Source organism: Schistocerca serialis, chromosome 5 (genome assembly GCF_023864345.2).
Source record: "Schistocerca serialis cubense isolate TAMUIC-IGC-003099 chromosome 5, iqSchSeri2.2, whole genome shotgun sequence".
NCBI classification, from domain to species: Eukaryota; Metazoa; Arthropoda; class Insecta; order Orthoptera; family Acrididae; genus Schistocerca; species Schistocerca serialis.
The window spans coordinates 507800791-507820276 of record NC_064642.1 but is presented as its reverse complement, the minus strand read 5'-3'; the positions used below and the strand labels follow the sequence as shown (position 1 = coordinate 507820276).

Below are 19486 nucleotides of genomic sequence, written 5' to 3'. Positions count from 1 at the left end.
CAGGTCGGGACTGTACAGCGGATGAAGAAACAACTCCCACTTAAAAGATTCGAGAACTTCACGAGTGGCATTTGCCGTGTGGGCCCGGGCGTTGTCGTGAATCAGCAAGATCTTTGAGCCCAACTTTCCCCTGCGCTTGTTTTGTATTGCTCTTCTGAGGTTGTGCAGAGTTTGGCAATACCTTTGAGAGTTTATTGTAGTGCCTCTTTCCAGGAAATCCACAAAAATCACACCTTTTATGTCCCAAAAGAAGAGGTAACCACGTGGTTGAAGGCGCAGGCGGCTGAATTTTACGACGAAGAAATTTCCAATCTCGTCCATCGCTACGATAAGTGCCTTAATTTAAATGGCAACTATGTAGAAAAGTAGTATTTAAGTGTGGCTTTCATCTGTATATAATAAAAAAAAAATTTCCAATACTTTATTTATTTTTAATTCCAAAACGTAATGTACTTTGTGGATAGCCCTCGTATAAGCCTTCATTCATCTTTGCTACTGTGAAACACATCTCTTCTGCTGCGAGCTCTTTGCTATATGAACAACTTAGAGTGCAATAAACAAACAAGGAAACAATCTCAGAGAAAATGGGCTGGTACTATATCATACGTGAACCACATCTCCACCCACTGTTGAAAAGGTACTTTCTCTAGCAGGGCAGGGACGTTCTTTTGAAGACACTGGAGATACCTTTGACCAGCCAACCTGTTTGGTAGTGTGTAAGTTCCTTTTAGCCTCTTGCCAGTAATTACTGTCAATACGTTAACCAAAAATTGGTGCTGATGCCTTGCTTCTTAAACCGCATGTGGCTTTCGCATATCAGTTCACACATGTTTGTTATGAAAATTGAGAATTTGTTCTTACATGAAACCAGTCTTATCTGTGGACGGTCTCCATTCTGAAAAGTGGATCTACATCATCTCTCTGTAACAGCCATTGACAGAACTGCTTGCAGCAGGCTTATCGTATAGCTGAGGACATTGGACACACCCTATGTTATATGAGTATAACAAGGATTGGCCCAATAGTGCTGAAATTCTGCCACTTACGCTAGTTCCAGGATCTTCTTCCATTCATTGAAATACTTGCTCCTCTACAACAGGAGTATGAATGTTGTGAGGTCTGCCACAATACTCTGTTGATGGAGCCATAGAGCAAGAGTGTGTTAGTCATGGGAAAAGATAGTTGAATAATGGTGCAGTTTGTACCCTGTGTTCTGGTTATTTTTCAGCATACAGGACATGGGGTTGATGGTTGCTTCCATTTGCGAAACCATAACATAAGGTCATGTCTGCCATTTCCCATGTGTAATAATAGGCTTCCATTACACTGGTAAGCACAAAGATAAAACCACAATGTAATAGCATTTCACAAAATTATCAGAGAACAAGCTGCTTCCATTAGAGCTAATGTATGTGCTGCACTTATCCAGAACTATGAATATGGTTTACAATAACAACACTACTGGATGTTTGCTGCATGCTGTATCCATGGACAACAACAGAAGAACGTATCTTCATTTGTTTATTGCATTCTGTAGGTTGTTTGTATTAACAAAGAGCATGTAGTAGAAGTGCTTTACGTAATGAAGATGAACAAATGCTCATAGTTCTTAAGGCTCATGTTTACTGGATGTTTTCTTCCTTGTTTTGGTCCATACTATCACCTCTCGAAATATGGAATACTTTTTGTTGACACCTTGTATAAGGAGAGTATTTATCTGATTATAGTATCTCTCTTAAAGCAGCAAGTTTGTGTACCTGTGGGTGATACAAACTGTTATGCATTTTGGAATTTGTTGCTGTTATTTGTGGGCTTCTATCAGTTTAATAATTTTCAACTTCAGGTCACTTGTCAAATTTTTTTAAGCACCTTGTATTCCATATTTAATGTAGTTGTTATTTACAGTGAACAAATTATAATGCAGACTGGTCTTACTTTCTTTTCCTCCGATCAGAATGACACCACGTAAAAATATTTGGTAAAATAAGAAGACTGTATGGGCTCCTTTCCGTGGGTATATCATTGGCTGTATACATCTTTTACCTATGAATTTAAGTGAATTACATGTTAGTACTGGTTTCATTAGGTTTAGACGTTCATTTATGGCTCTTCATGAAGCATTTTTATACTTGGCCAGACACTTTCCCAATATTTTAATTGGATTTTGCATGTTCATTTGAAAATAAATTTTCTGTATAATGTATAAAATTACAGTAATTGTGCGCATAGAGAATAGGTATTGAAAATATAATGCTGAATAAAATTATTTTCTTTTAAGCCACATAATTTTGAAAAAATTCTAGAGCTTTAACAGCTGTCTCTGCCATTGTCACCAGGTGTAAAAACTAGTGATTGATGGGACTGGAAATATGTTCTGCTTATATACAAGTGTGAGAGCAGCATCTGGGACTAGGGGAGATCTGAAGTGACTCATGGATCAAGTGATGTCAAGTGGCGTGAGGAACTGGTGCCCATCTGAAATTGCTGCTCTTGCCTCCCTACGAGGGTTAACAGGGCGCATATGCCCTGTGACAACCAGTATATTCAGGAAAAATGCAGGAATTTTTTCATTTGAGAAGAACCTAGCATTTTCATTGAATTATGGGAATTTTTCATTGTTTTAGTTTTCAGTGAAATTTCTGTATTTTGATTGTAAGAACTGATAGTCTAACAAAGAATGTTACTTTAGCTCTCTGCTGCATAATAATACTGCAGCAGTAAAACATAAACAAGAGAAAAATGCCAAAATAAAACATTAGTACCAAACAGAATGTGCCATTTACAACAAAACACAGTGCTGCAGGCATGTGCCGGCAGCAAAATGTAAGGCTTTAGGATGAAGACTATGCAATACTTCATAACAAAAACTACCTTTTGATGAGTGTGATTTCACAACTGTTGACATTTCTAACAGGTCGCAGGAAAATATTGCAAAAGGTGGTTTGAGAAGTGTCACTTTCCAAGTAAATATCCTTTTATGCAACATGAATTATGTTACGTGTGAGAATATGCGATGAATTTCTTAAATCATGGTGCATTTGTCTGTCATTTGTAACTTTAATACCTTGAGAACCAGCCACTAAAAAAAAATTTTGAGCCCAGAAGACCAGCCATTAACGCCTTTACTTAAAATTTTGTGTGCTGTTTGTGTTTGATATATCTTAGAGGATAAACAAGCTAAAAAAGACCATGGTTCAATATTAGTTTTTCAGATTTATTTCAGTTCTTTCATAGATTACAAATTATGCAATAATGATGGCAAAAAGTATAATTGCCCATAAAAATGTGAGGTGAGTTTTTGAGCAATTTCATATTTCTATGGAAAAGTCAAAGTGCTTGAAAGAACATGTATTCAGCCAGGTAACCCACAAAATATTTGATGCAAGGCAGTGAAATTTATAGTGGTGCTTGTCAGAAGTATTCAGCTGCTACAGTTTAAGCTGTGCTTGTAGGGTCCTGCCTAAACGTGCACTCTGAGGGAGGGGGAGGGGGACAGCATAAATATTTTTGGTGACCAATATTATATGTGAAAGCTTGGCTTTTCTTGTGAATATACTATACTATATAGTGGAGCTGTTGAGTCACAGACAGGCACAACAAAGAGACTACTAAGTGCTTAAACTTTCAGCCATGAGGCCTTCTTCTGAAATAGACAATCACACACACACACACACACACACACACACACACACACACACACACACACACAGACCATTGTCTCTGGCTGCCTGGGCCAGACTGGGTCATGTCATATATATATATATATATATATATATATATATATATATATATATATATATATATATATATATATATATATATAAAAATCATCTAAGGTCCAAACACTGCGTGTCAGTCTTTGTGGACTTAAAGAAGGCATACAACTCCATAGACCAGGAGGTCCTGCTGAACATCCTAAATGAGTTCGTGGTTGACCTTAAACTGCAGGTATTAATTAGAGCTACCCTAAAAGACACAAAATCCAAAATAAAATTCCTTGTGTCTCTCAGATTCCTTTGATGTCAGAACAGGCATCAGGCAAGGTGATGGCCTGTCTCCAATGCTTTTCAGCTGCATGCTTGAAAAGATCATCAGAACCTGGTGCAAAAGGTTAATGGAAACCAACTACACCCTGTTGAAAATTGGAATCAGATCAAAGGGGATCAAGGTAGACTGCTTGGCCTTTGCTGATGACATAGCCATTCTGTCAAACGATGTAGACACCACTAGAGTTCAAATAGAACTGTTAAAAGAAATCGCTGAACAAATATCATTTGAGAAAACAGAAGTCCTGACTAACATTAAAGACACCCCACCAAAGCTCCGTTCAAAATATGGTTTCATCGCCCAGGTAGACAAATTCAAGTACGTGGGTGAGATCATAAAGAAAAATGGACTAGACAGGGAAGTGCTTAGGAAACGGATAAGCAAACTAGAAACAGTTACCAAACATCCCACCAATCTACAACAAAAAATGCCTTTCCTAGAACACTAAGGTGCATCACTATGAAACAGCTTTGAAGCCAGTAGCTTTGTATGCAGCCGAAACCTTATCCCTAAATGCTGATGAAAGACTCCTCGAAGAACTGGAGGAAAAAGAACACAAAATCAATAGAAGAATCCTAGGATCCAAGTACAAGAATGGCATCCATCAAAACAGGTCCAAAAAAGAAGTCTACAGTAAACTAGAAAACAATACAGACACAATCTGTAAAAGGTGAGCATGATTTTATGGTCAACTCAAACAAGTGGATGGAAATAGGTTAATCAAAAATATAGTTTTTGATTCAAAACCAAAAACTACAATGCCATAGTTTAAAAACACCAAAGAAGGCCTCCAGATGCTACATATCAAACCCGAAGATGCTTTTGACAGCAGAGTTCTTTTCCAAAAGAAGATAGGGACAAACAGAATAACCCAAGATGAGCAATTGAAAAGAAGAGATGGTGTCCTTTGGACAGAAGAGCGCAAGCAGATCCACTCACAACGAATGAGGGAAATCTGTGCTCAGAAAAAAACCAGGCTCAGTGCTAAGTGCAACAAGACTTAAAATCGTCCTAGATGGCCACAACGAATAAATAAATAAATAAAAAATCAAAAAGAGCCCAGTCTGGTCCAGGCAGCCAGAAACAATGGTTGGTTGTGTGTGTGTGTGTGTGTGTGTGTGTGTGTGTGTGCGTGCGTGCGTGCGTGTGTGCGCGCGTGCTGTGTTTTTTGTGTGAATGTGTGTCTATGTTGTCTGTTTCAGAAGGAGGCCTCATGGCTGAAAGCTTACACATCTACTAGTCTCTTTGTTGTGCCTGTCTGGGAATCAACATCTCCACTATATAGTGAGTGCAATCTATGCTTTTCATAATATTGTCATTATTCCATCCTGGTTTTCCATTGTTTAATTTAAACCATTAACTTTTCATGTTTGTGTGTTCACACTGCCTAACAGTGATGTTGGTATTTGATGACTACATCACATGTCCTAGCTCTGAATAATTGCTGTCATTGAGCAGCGAGATCATGTGACATGAGCCATGATTGGCAAAAGCACATTGAGCATCCCAATCTTGATGTCAGTGCTTTGGAAACTACCGCGCTGTATTTGGTGGAAGTTGTATTTATACTTTCGTAATATGAAAATATGCAGTGTACATGTTAACACGCATCAAAAATCTTTCCAAAATACATTGTTTTATGCTGGTTTTCATTTCCTAAAGTGCTGAGAAGTTCTATGCCGGTGTATAAAACCTTTACTGTTCAAAGGTTTAATAAGCTTTACAGCTCTGAGGGAAAAGTATATTTCACTTAACACAGAATAAAATGTACCTTCACCTGGGATGCAGTGTATTTTCGCCCAGGAAAAAATGTGTTTTCACCCAGGAAAAAGCGTTTTCTTTTCAACCAGGCAATCTGGGATTTTTTCCCTTCTTCAGTTACACAACTTGAGGAAGCATCAATTTTAATGTCCACTTGGAGTATCAAATGCTGCAGTTCATACTGCAGGTGTTGGTTGTTAGAAATCGTCATTGTTCTGTGTCACAATCTGTTCAAAAGTGCTTTATTGTTCACAGGATGGTGAAAACTGTTTGCACTGGTCAGTGTGGGCTGGCCTCTTGTTTCAATGCAGGGATGGACATTATTTACATCATTGACAAAATGTAGCAGTACACTTTTGCTATGAGGTCATATCAAGAAAGTATTGTCTGTGTACCACAGGAATAAGATGGGCATAAGATCAGAGTTCAGTGCTTTGCTTGTTCTTTCCCATTTCTGTTTTCTCATAATATTGATCACAGTACAGGAAGTACATTGTAGTTAGAATATGGTGAAACAACTTTACAGTCCCAGGTGCAAACTGGCCAAAAGATCCAGTGTATTGTAGGTGGTGATTGTTACAACCTATTTTTGTTTTCTTTTCCTTGTTCTCGAGTAATATGAATAAGCTCCCATCATTCTTCCAGGGTGATATTAGATTTTGATGACTTTTGTTAAGGTGCAGCTAATAGTTAGCATTACATCCTTCACTGATTTGTGTGAGAGATGTCTAATGCACTGCATATTCTGCTAGCAATGGCTGGTTTCATTATATGTCATGGGGCTGGAGAAAAACGAAGGCTTTTGTTCAGCCATGCAACAGAGCTGTTGTCCAGCTCTTGGCTGGATAGGTTAACCACTGTCCTATAGGCCCTCATGGACTTCATGTCTCCATGTCTACTTGTCTATGATTTAAGTGCTCAGACTTGCTACACTGCTTAAGTTTCTGGTTGCATGAACTAGTATGCTGCTGCACTACTGTTGCTATGTCTACCCATTCTCAATCGAATGGCAACAATGCTGCTGAGAGAAATAGGTGACATTCAACTAGGCTTTCGATATTAAGATAAAGTTCATACTTCGCTTGTCATATCCTGTACATTACTATGGCATGGCTAGTCTTCTTTAAAATTATGTCCGCTGTAGTACTTTGAATAGAGTGCTTAACTGTCCCAAAGTTAGGAAGTACCTCCTTGTACCAACAGTGTTTCAAAAATGCTAGAGAACTCAGCAGACATATTGTCATTTCTGCACTTTTTTAGACAATCTCGCACTGTGCCACCTAATGTCACACATGGTCCCAGAGTGGATTTGTCCAAATAGTCTTCCTGCACATATGCCGATTTGGTCGCTCCTCTGGAAGGTTCCGGACACTGCTACTGTACTTACATAAATAGTGCACCAATTGTCAGTTAAAAAAAAGGCCATAACTGAAAATGTTTCATGAAGTCTTTCATTAAAATTAAATACCCTGTGCTGCAACAAAGGGAAGTTAAAGCTATTACCAGAGATTAAACAAATAAATTATATTATTCTTTGTATCTTAATCACACAAATAAAATTTATTTTGCCCATTACAATGATCTTAAATAAAATGATATTTCTCACAAGAACATGTTGCACTAAACTGACAAATATAACATAACACTTATATCTTCTGATTATTGTAATAGCAGTAAAAACAATAACTGTTTTCGTAGCATCTTTGGGAGCTGGCTGTAGAAGATATGAAACTTTTTTTACAACTGAAGTTAATAAAGGACTTCTTTTTGCTTGGTCGAGGAGAACTCTTTGCTGAATTCATGCACCAAGCAGAAAGTATCCTAGATAAGGTCCCATCCAGAACTTCAAAGAGAGGTAAGGATACATAATTTATTTTACAAAATTTTCCTCTTCTTTTGGTAAACCATAAGCTGTAGGCAACAATGTATGTCTGAATTAACTGGTAGTTTAAGACTTGTGTGGTAAAATAGACTACATCATTTAAAAACATTGACAGTAGTGATCTTTAAGTGCTGTTGCGCAGTAATACAGAATGTTCAGCAGAAATAAATACTGATAGAAAACTGTTCCTGTTGTATGAAGAAAGCACTTTGTAAACAGTGCAATGGGAGATACAAGAGTAGATGGGAAAAAGCAGTTGATAGGCAACAAAAGAATGTAGTAAGATAATTTAGTCAACCATTTTTAAAAGAATGTAATAAGATAATTTAGTCGCCCATTTTCTTGTGTGTGTGTGTGTGTGTGTGTGTGTGTGTGTGTGTGTGTGTGTTCTCTCAGCTGGATGTTTAATTGTTCTAAATGTTGTCCGTTACAAAATAGACTAATGAGGGAAGTGTTACAAAGCTAGACTAACCAGGTAAGTGCAATTTCTGTCTACCACAATGCAGTATTCCTAACTGTTGTTAAGTGAATGGGTAACATGGAATACAACTAACAGTGATTGTTCAGGATAATGTGGTTTCAGTTGAAAATGATGGTGAAAAAGTGTATGAGATAACATGTATAGCTGCAGGAAATTGTTTATAACTGAATAAAAGATTATTAAGGACAATGAACTTTCAAAGAAAAGGGTCATTTCTGTGTTTAAGTTGATAGTGACACTGCTGACAAAAATAGAATTCTGGCACAACATAGCTATTACATTCTTGGAAATGAAGGTGGGCATAAGACGTTATTCATCTGTGAAATTCTAAACACATGAATAGCACCAGTTTGCTGTGGTATAAAATGTCGAAGTACAGCATTTAACATTACTACCCCATGAAAATAAACTGAAAGTTGATCATGTTCCTTAAATTATTGAGCTGATAAATACAATCACTGCTTGCGAGTGATGGAATCCTTAAATGTTAAAGAAAGGCCATGATGATTAAAATAGGATGTGTTGGTGCAGGTTCTTTCTTGAAGTAACATTGCATTAAGTGTTGTAGTTTTTTTTTCCAGAAGGTGAAAATATATATAGGGACTTTGGAAAATGTTACGCATATCATTCCAAACTAAGACAACTGCACATCAATATTGGCACATTGTCAGAAGAGAGTAGGTGTTCTGGGTTATCTTCAGAGACAGTTTTGCTGTTATATGGATAACAGGGCCTCACAGTGTGCAAGTGAAATGGCATGGCAGCTGGGAACATACTTCGAACTTTACATATGTGGGACAGTACAGTCCTTGTGGACAAAATTGCATGCAGAAGCACCGGGAGATTGTGGTGGTATATGAACCTAATGCAGTATCATGTGCAGCCATTGTGAAATGGTGTCAGCAATTTGACCAAGTGTCTATAATGACATAAAATCATTGTATGAGCTCTTGATATTTATCAATAAAGTTGTCTGTCATGGTTATTTATGTGCTTAGTTTGAAAAATGTTGATCTTAGCACTTGTCAGCCTCAACCATAATCAGAACAGGTAAAGAGAACAAGTGAGAAGTAATTACAATAACACATCCATAGAATAAAATGAAGGCACACCACATTTAAAATCTTGATACACTGTATGTTGTCATTTCACATGTGCAGGCCTTTAGGTGGCATTAAATTCAATTGGACTTGTCATGTTAAAACTCACAATGATATCTACAAGTTAAACTTAGTCATTCTATAAAAAATAATCTAAAAAATTACTGGCTTGGACTTGACACATTAAAATTTAAATTAACGTCTATGTATTAAGCAAACAGTCTGTAGTATATGAAGGGCTGGGCCTCTGCATATTCAGCCACCACACTTGTGAATATGCTTTGTGGGCTAGACGTGACCCTTGCAAGCTGTTTGCAAACGTAAAGATTTGATAAGCTGTATACTGTCAAGCCTCCTGCAGCTGGCGCAGCATCCGGGGATACATGGTGTGCAGGTCACAGTAAACAGTGATCCAGTTTCAGGCACCTATATGCATCTATGCGGGCACTTGTCCGTATGACACTGCGCCTCTTCCACTGACAGGAGAGTACTTAAGTTGCCATTCAGCTCCACAATGGCCATTTCTGCTGTGGGCTCCAGACCGATCGCCAGCTGCCCTTGAGCCTACACTTTGGACCACAATGCCTGATGCTGTTGCTACCCATCAGATGTGCCATGCCACATCTGTGCTGGGATCACAGCCAATGCCCACACATCAACCACTAGACGTAACCCTTGCATGCAGGACCTGTGGCATCCGACAGCAGCTCTGGAAGACCCGCTTCCTCAGCTCATCATCACTACTGATGATTGTGGGCTTCGTCACAGTGGCCTCTGTTGCACATAGTCACAGAAGTACATTTCAGTTGTACTCATGGGTGGCGCTTCATACTCTAAAGCTGTTCAGAGTTAATTCATGGTTAATAGACAAACAGTTGTAATTCTAATGTGTGCACCCCAGTCACACCTTTGCACACTGCTTGGCAAAGGGTTATTATATAGTCATTTCTTTAAAAAAATCCATAAAAATAATGAAATGGATAATTATATTGATAAAAAAATTAGGATACTCGTATCTCTTAAATCTGTACAAGGCAGAGCTTAACGGAGCTTTTCCCTTTGCTGTAAAGTGTGTAAAGCTAAAATGCAACCTCTCTTTTTTTTTTTGTAATTAGTGAGAAATGCAACATAATGACTTTATTACTGAAAGACATAGCAATGGTGTTAACATATAGCCAAAAAAAGAACTGCAGACTTTAGTGTCATCGTCATTTCACGGCCATTGTGTTTACTTCCGGTGTTGACAATACAAATGCGGCCATATCTGCTGTGGCCCACAGCTAAAGCACACGTGATGGACAACAGGAAAGCACCATCTCAGTCCAGCCTGCCCCCACACTGCTACAGTAGTACAGTCAGTTCCACAAGAAAGTGTATGTGATAATTTTAAATGTAACATCCGCTGCAACATCTCTGGTAGTGGTCTCGAAAATCTGCAATTGGTGTGCTTTTGCACAGTGTATAGATAAGCAGTGTGAGAGTTGACTGCTTTGTTTTGTCGGTTGCAGTTTAAAATGAGTGCAAAATATCTGAAGTGCCACTTATTTATATTTATGTATTTATCAAAAATACCTTCTGATGTCCATTAAGAAGCTATTTGGTTTGAATGAGGCAAACTGGGTGCTTCAAGAGGATCATGATCTGAAACATTGCAGCTATCTCTGTATGAGGTGGTTCCAAGACAATGGGATGGGATGGATGGATTGGCCTGCAATGTCTCCAGATGCAAATCTGATTGAGAATGTTTGGTCGTATGTTAAGATGAAGCTTAAAGGAAAGCCAATATATACCTTGAAGCAGCTGTCATGTCAAATCAGGGTGATAGGAGATCATTACCAAGAGAATATGCAGAAAATCCCATGAAAAGCATACCAAAAATGTGTCCAGCTATAATTGATAATGGCGGCGATTGGATTACCTACGTCCAGTTAGTATAACATGTAATTTCATGTAAACATATATTTATAATAGTGTCCTTTATTTCATACAGATAACAGCACACTGACTGCAAGTCTTGGAAATTACTTCTCATTTATTCTGTTTATCTGATGTTCTGATGGTGACTGTGGCTGAAACACATTAAGGTTTGTAATTTAAAAAATAAAAATGTAAATGGTGATCAAGATAGACATTTGTACTGAATGATGCTGATTAAAAAAAGGCCAGACTGGTTAATGTGGAATTTATTCACAGAAATCGCAGAATAACTATCGCAGACATAGGTCAGCAGATGCACATCTCAAAATGCACTGCTTATTTTATTGGCTGAGGTCATTTGCAATATTGCTAGGTTCATTGTCACTTGGACACAAAGGCACAAGGCATAATGGCACAACTTGACTTCCTTGAGTGCTACTCTGTGGAAGGCAATGACTTCCTAAGCTGCATTATTACAAGTGGTGGACATGGGTCAATCATTTCCCAGCAGCAACAAAGAGTGTGTTCATGGAATGAAGAGGCACCTCCTCACCTCTGCAGAAGAAATGCACAGTTGTATCATTGTCAGGAAGGACTGCATCATCGGCAGGGAAGATCATGGCTGCTGTTTTCTTTGACTGTGGAGGAATTGTATACTTAGTTTATCACAAAGGGCACAACTATTACAGCTGATATGTACTATGGAACTTGGACATCATTGCTAAATAGCAAGAGGCTTAAAAAAATGGGCAAAAATATTTTTTTTGTGCACAACATTACAACGCTCCAGATGGCGCACACAATATAAACTTGGCTCAAAATTTTCAGCTGTAGTGCAACATGTGATTATAATCATCTCAGCAAGCTGAAAGAACATCTGGAGGGGAGGAAGAGATTTTCCAATGATGAAGATGTTTACTTAGTGGTTCCAAAATGGCTCTATGAGCAAGGAGCGGATTCCTGTTGTCAAGGAATTGAACGTCTGGTAGAATGTTCAGACTGTTGTGCACAGAGTGTTGGTGACTATGTTGAAAAACATTGTCATGTATTTTTGTCACTTTGTAGTGTAATGCAGCATTCAATTAAAGATACCTGGCCTGCCACAAAAATGTTTAACTTACTTTTTGAAGTTCACTTTATAGCCCAGTCAGTCTCCAACATAGTAGTCCATAAAAACAAATGGTGAAAAACATGTGGCTTCTGCCACATTTATATTTCAGCTTTAAATATAGCATTGTTAATTTCGTTTTCAATTAGTTGGTTTCATATAACAATTATTTTAGTTTGTTTATTATTTTGTACATTGCCCAAATCCTTGGTTTTCCTTGAACAATCATGTTTTTATTACATTACTTCAATAATATATTTAAAATTTAGTTTTGGTACATTGGTTTTGATTTTCTGGAATGTCATTAATTTTTCCATCAATATCAAGTTTCAACCTCATGAATTTAGTAATTAAGTTGGGTTGTTTGGGGGAGGAGACCAGACAGTAAGGTCATAAGTCTTATCGGTTTATGGAAGAATGGGGAAGGAAGTTGGCCATGCCCTTTCAAAGGAACCATCCCGGCATTTGCCTGGAGCGATTTGGGGAAATCACGGAAAACGTAAATCAGGATGGTTGGACACGTAATTGAACCGTTGTCCTCCCAAATATGAGTCCAGTGTATTTAACAAGGAACTACAATTTTACAACAGAGCCAAACTTTAACTAAAATTTGTGAATTTAAATTATGTTATCAATGAGGTACAACATGCCTGTGTATTTTTTTCTGACATTATTAACTTTTATATTTATGAAAATAATTTCAAATAAAAACAAAATCCTCCTATTAGTATCCAAAATGAGAACTATCTATTCAAAACCATATGACAAAGCCAAAAACCCAAGAAGACACTTGCTGATATGCCTCAGTCCGGATGTTCATCTGAACAGCCACCAGTACAAAGTATCTTAGATTCCTAATCATCACGTAAAGGTGGTGCTTAGCTGACAGTGACCATATATGTGTGTGTTACAGTGTGTGTGTGTGTGTGTGTGTGTGTGTGTGTGTGTGTGTTCCATCTACATCTAATGAAGGACTTAATCCGATTGCTAATAATATCTAGCAGTATGCTTTTAATGTGCCTGTCTGACACTCAGTGCCTCCTCTGTTTGGTGAGTAGCAATATATTCTTTTCATATTGTTATTCCATTCCAAATTTTCCATTATTAGTTAGTTATTTACATGTTCTATAGGTCATATACATAATAAATGTTATGATCAACAGAACACACACAAAACATAAATGTATAAACATACGAGGCGTGTTTTTTAAGTAAGTACCGTTTTGAAATTTAAAAAAGATGTGCTAAGATATCTCAGTACTTTACTTTTACATGAAAGTCTGTACCTTAATCTACGCACTGACACAATTACAATCTGATTCTTCCTTGTTTACGTTGTGTACTGAGTGTTTTAAGAGGCCTCCGATAATCGTGAGTCCCACTGACTGTGAAGTATGGGCTGTTGTAAGATTTCTTAGTGCTAAAGGCCTAAAAGTGATCGATATTCATCATGAGATCTGTACAGTTTACGGAGGAAACATTATGAGTGATGGAATGGTAAGAAAGTGGGTGAGAACATTTAAAGATGGCAGCACAAATGTGCATGATGAACAACGGGGTGGGCATCCTTCTGTCGTTAATGAAAGTTTGGTGCAGGAAGTGGACAATAAGGTGAGAGAAAACAGTCGCTTTACGATTTCCTCCTTGCGGGATGACTTTCCTAACATTTCTCGTAGTGTTTCGTATGTCATCGTGGCCGAGCACTTGAATTACCGAAAATTGTGTGCACATTGGGTACCGAAAATGTTGACCCATGTGCAGAAAAACAAACGTTTAGACAGTGTATTGACTTTCCTTGAGCAGTACCACAATGACAGTGATGATTTCTTAAGCTAAATTGTTACGGGCGATGAAACATGGGTGGCCTATGTCACACCAGAATCAAAGCAACAGTCCATGGAAGTTGAGCAAGGGCATCGTTTTGCTGCAAGACAATGCCCGTCCGCATGTGGCGAATCAGACCAAAGATCTCATCACATCTTTTCGATGGGAAACTGGAGATCATGCTCCGTACAGCCCCGATTTTGCGCCCAGTGACTACCATCTGTTCCTGCACTTGAAGAAACACCTGGTGGCCAGCGTCTTCAGGAAGATGACGAAGTCAAAACAGTGGTGAAGCATTGGTTAACAAGTCAGGCAGCAGATTTCTATGAGGAGGCTATTCCTATTCAAAAACTGGTACACTGTTATGGCAAGTGCCTCAATATTGGCGGAAATTATGTAGAAAAGTAGATTAAGGTACAGGCTTTCATGTAAAAATAAAATTATTGAGATATCTTAGCACGTCTTTTTTTAATTTCAAAATGTTACTTACTTAAAAAACATGCCTCATATATAGGAAAATAGAACAGTGGAAAGTCCAGAATGGAATAACAATAATATTATGAAAAGAATACATCACTACTCACCACATAGAGGAGGTGCTAAGTTGCAAACAGCCACATTGAAAACACCACTAAACATTTAAGCTTTCAGCCAAAAGGCATTTTTCAGAAATAGAAAGCAGACAAACATTCACACAAGAACAACTCACATACACTTGGCTGTTGTCTTTGGTTATTGTGGACTGAGTGCGGACGGGATCTGTGTCTGAGGTGAGCAGCAATCTGGGTTGGATGGTGGTAGTAAGGAGGAAACATTGGTTGGGAAGGGGTAGAGAGAGCAGGATAGGGGTGTGGGAAGGTGGTGCGCAGTCTGTGAGTGTGCAAGGACATGGTGGGGAGTTAATAAAGTTGCTAGGTGCAGAGTCTAGATGCTGTGCTTTGGGGGGAGGGGGGAGACAGAAAGGTGAGAGAAGGGAAAAAGGCAAGAGTGTTTGTTGGCAGAATGAAGATGTATATAGTGCGGGACTGGGTGGAGGGAAGGTGATAAGAACGTGGGACTAGCAAAGGTTGAGGCCAAGGGGGTAGAAAAGCTGGTTGTGTTTGGAAGGATCCAGATGGCACAGGCTGTGAAGCAGTCATTGAATTGAAGCCTATTCTGTTGGGCAGCATGTTCAGCAAGTGGGTGGTCTAGCTGTCTCTCGGCCACAGTTTGGCAGTGGCTGGTTATGCAAACAAACAGCTTGTTATTTGTCATGCCCAGTTTGAAAGCAGCACGGTGGTTGCAGATTGGTTTGTAGACTATTTAGCTCAACCTTTGATGGGGTAGGAGACACTTGTGAGAGAACCAGAGTAGTTAGTGTTGTGAGGATGTATGGAACAGCTATTGCATTTAGATGCATTGCAGGGATATTAGCCATGAGGCAAGGAATTGGGAGTAGGGGTGGAGTAAATATGAACAAGGATGCTGCGTAGTTTTGGTGGGTGGTGGAATATCACAATGGGAGGGGTGGAAAGGATAGTTGGTATGATATTGCATTTTTGAGGGCACTAAGAGAGGTAGTGAAAACCCTGATGTAGAATATGTTTCACTTGCTCCAGTCCTCAATGGTACTCAGTCACAAGAGGAGTGCTTTTATGTGGCTGAAAGTGGATGTATGGGAGGTGGTAGGTGACTGGATAGACAAGGCTTAGGGTATCTGTTTCTAAACAATGTTGGGAGAGTAATATCAGTTTGTTAAGGTGTCAAAGAGACACTTGGCATATTTGGAGAGGGACTGCCAGCCACTGCAGTTGAATCCACCACAGGCGACAAGGTTGTATGGAAGGGGCTTTTTGATATGGAATGGTGGCAGCTTCGAGTTGGAGGTATTGTTGATTAGTAGGTTTGAAATGGATGGAGGCACTCATGTAGGTGGAGATAAACATCGAGGAAGGTGGCTTGTTGGTTTGAGGTTCTGGAGCAAGTTGGATAGGGTGTCCTCACCTTTGGTCTGGATCAAGATATGGTGTCATCAGAGAATCTGAACCCGAAGGAGGCGTTTGGGATTCAGAATAGTTAGGAAGGATTTCTCTAGGTAGCCCATGGGCCATAGGTTGGTGCCATGTGGGTGTCCCTTGCTGTATCACGGATTTGTTCGTAGATGATGCCTTCATAGGAGAATTAACTGTGAATGAGAATATAATTGGTCATGGTGAGCAGGATGAAGGTTTTAGGTTTGCTGTCAGTCAGGCATTGGGAAAGGTAGTGTTCACTGGCGCAAGGCTATGGGTTTTGGGCGTGTTAGTGTAAAGGGAGGTAGCATTAACAATGAAGAGCAGGGTGCTGGGTGGTAAAGGAACAGCGTCTGTGGAGGGTCGGTGCAGAAAATGGTTAGTGTCTTTGGTATAAGAAGGTGGGTTATGGGTAATAGGATGAAGGTGTTGATCCATGAGAGCAAAGGTTCTCTCAGGGGGCCTCAGTGATCAACCACAATGTTGCATCCTGGACACTTGGATTCATGAACCTAAGGAGACAGACAGACTTGGCAGAGAGGTTTTGGGATGGACCCAAGGATTTGAGGAAAGACTGGGATCCAGCTGTATTCCTGGTGTGGGATTACTGTGTATAAACCCTGCCAGAGTGATACCATTCCAGAAATCTAGCTGGATCACCAGTCCATCTTCAAATCCTTATACCCATCCTAGAACCTCTCCCCTGAGTCTCTCTCCCCATAAACACAACCACCCACAACACCCCTTTGTGGTTGATTACCACGCCCCTGCTGAGACAAACTCTGCTCTCATGGATCAACACCTTCAGCCTATTACCTGTAACCCATCATCCTATATCAAAGATACCAACCATTTCCTTCATCGACTCTCCATCGTTCCTATACCTGTACCACCTGGATCCTGCTTGTCACTGTTGATGCCACCTCTGTCTATACTAACATGCCCAATGCCCATGGCCTTGCTGCTACTGAATACTACGTTTCCCAATGCCTGACTGACTCCAAAACTGCTACCTTCTTCCTGATCATTATGACCAGGTATGTCCTCACCAGCAATTAATTTTTCAAGAAATCGTCTACAAACAAATCTGTGGTACAGCAATGGGCACACGCCTGGCACCATCCTATGCCAACCTGTTCATGGGCCATCTAGAGAAATCCTTTCTAACTATCCCGAATCCAGAACCCCTCCTTCTAGTTCAGATTCATTGATGATGTCCTTGTGATCTGGACAATTGGTGAGGACAGCCTGTCCACATTCCTGCAGAACCTTAACACCTTCTCCCCAATTCACTTATTCTGGTCCTCCTCAGACCAAAAAGCCACCTTCTTTGATGCTGACCTCTGCTTCAAGGATGGGTAGATCACAACCTGTCCATGCAACATGAAACCTGTCAACCACCAACAATACCTCCATCTTGAAGCTGACACCCGTTCCATCCCAAGAAGTCCCTTCCATACAGTCTAGCCGCCCTTGTCGGTCAGATCTGCAGTGACAAGTAGTTCATCTCCAAATATGCCAAGTGTGTCTCTGAGGCCTTCAGAGACCAAAATTACCCTCCCAACCTTGTTCAGAAACATCCTTACTCCCAACCCATTATCTTATGGCTCTTATCCCTTCACATTTCACAGATCTAGATGCAAGACATACATCCTCTCACCACCACCTATCCAGTCTGGTCACAGGCACCACCTATCATATCAATGGGAGGGCTACATGTGAATGCAGTCATGTGATCTACAAACTAAGTTGCAGCCACTATACTTGATTTACATTAGACGAGATTAGATTTAGTTTTTGTTTCGTAGGCCCAAAAATGAGATGATTCTATTGAATGTGGAACATGTCAGGAAGTATGACATAAAAACATAGGACATTGAAAGCTGGTGTAACAGTCCCTAATAAGATATTCATCCATAGAGTAGAAGGAATTGCCTATCAAAAAGTCTTTCAAAATCTGTTTAAATTGTGCTTTATCTGAAGCCAAGTTTTTATTGATTGTGGGAAATTTGTAGAAAAAAGGTGTGTTCCTTAATATTGGGCCCCGTTTTGGACCAATGTAAGTGATTTTAGTTTTTTTTTTATAGATTGTTCTTATACCTAGTATTGATGCTATGTATTCAGTGATTGGTTGGAAATACAGACACATTATTTACAACAAATTTCTTTAATGAATAAATATACTGAGAATCAGTAGTTAGAATATCCAGTTCCTTGAAAAAGTTTCTGCATGATACTCTTGAATTTACACCACAAATGAGTCTTATTAAACGCTTTTGTGTTGTAAAATCTTTCACTCGCTCTGACAAGTTGCCCCAGAATATGATCCCATGTAACGTAATAGAATGAAAGTAAGCAAAATATGCAAGTTTTTTTTTATATTTATATATCCTAATCTGACATTATTTGCATTCCAAATACAGACATGTTTAAGTGCTTCAGCAGTTCTGTATTATGCCCTACCCAACTGAATTTATTATTGAGTTGTAATCCCAGAAACTTAACACTGTCAATCTCTTTGATCTGCAAGTCTTCTTATGTTATACACATGGTGAAAGATCATTTCTTACAGGTTCTGGATCTTTTCAAAGTTTAATAACAAGGAATTACCTTTAACCCATTTATTAATGTTAGTGAAATTTTGATTAGCAGCCATTTCTAAATCTGTACTTGCTATTTATTGCAATGTTTGTATCATCTGCAAACAAAAGAAATGTAGCATCTGGCAATTTGACAGATGAGAGGTCGTTAATATACACAAAAAAAGTCACAGGCTCGAGATGGAACCTTGAGGAACACCACATGTAATTAATTTCCAGTCAGATGAAGAATGATTGCTTATTCCACAGGTATTTCACAAAGACCCCCTTTTGTTTCCTGTTAATAAGGTAAGATTCGAACCATTTCACAGCACTGCCATTGATACCACAATATTCTAATTTACTCCAGAGAATGCTGTGATTCACACAGTCAGAGGCTTTTGACAGGTCACAGAAAATGCTAGTAGCCCCTAAATTGATACCTAATGAATAAAGAACATTTACACTGTATGTGTAAATAGCCTTCTCTTATATCAGAACTGTAAGGAACCCAACTGTTACTTGGACAATATATTATTTTCAATCAGATGGCTTGAAAAGATGCTTGAACACAACCTTTTCAAATATTTTTGAAAAAGCCGGCAAAAATGAAATTGGTCAATAGTTTGTGGTGTCCCCCTTCTGTAAAGAGGCTTAACTTCAGCATGTTTTAGCCAGTCTGGAAATGTTCCACTGAGAAGAGATTGAGTACACAAATAACTTCAGATAGAACTCAACTCACTTGACCACTCTTTGACTAACTCATTGCTATATTATAATAATCACTAGAATACTT

General features: G+C 39.0%; 1 protein-coding gene across 1 annotated transcript in view; it reads left to right on the top strand.

The window, feature by feature from the left end:
- The window catches only part of LOC126481466 (gamma-tubulin complex component 4), a 178004-nt gene that overhangs the window by 95455 nt on the left and 63063 nt on the right, over positions 1-19486 (top strand). The window contains exon 8 of the mRNA XM_050105242.1: positions 7507-7663. Within this exon, the coding sequence (XP_049961199.1) occupies positions 7507-7663 (157 nt within the window). The remainder of the gene's footprint in view (positions 1-7506; positions 7664-19486) is intronic.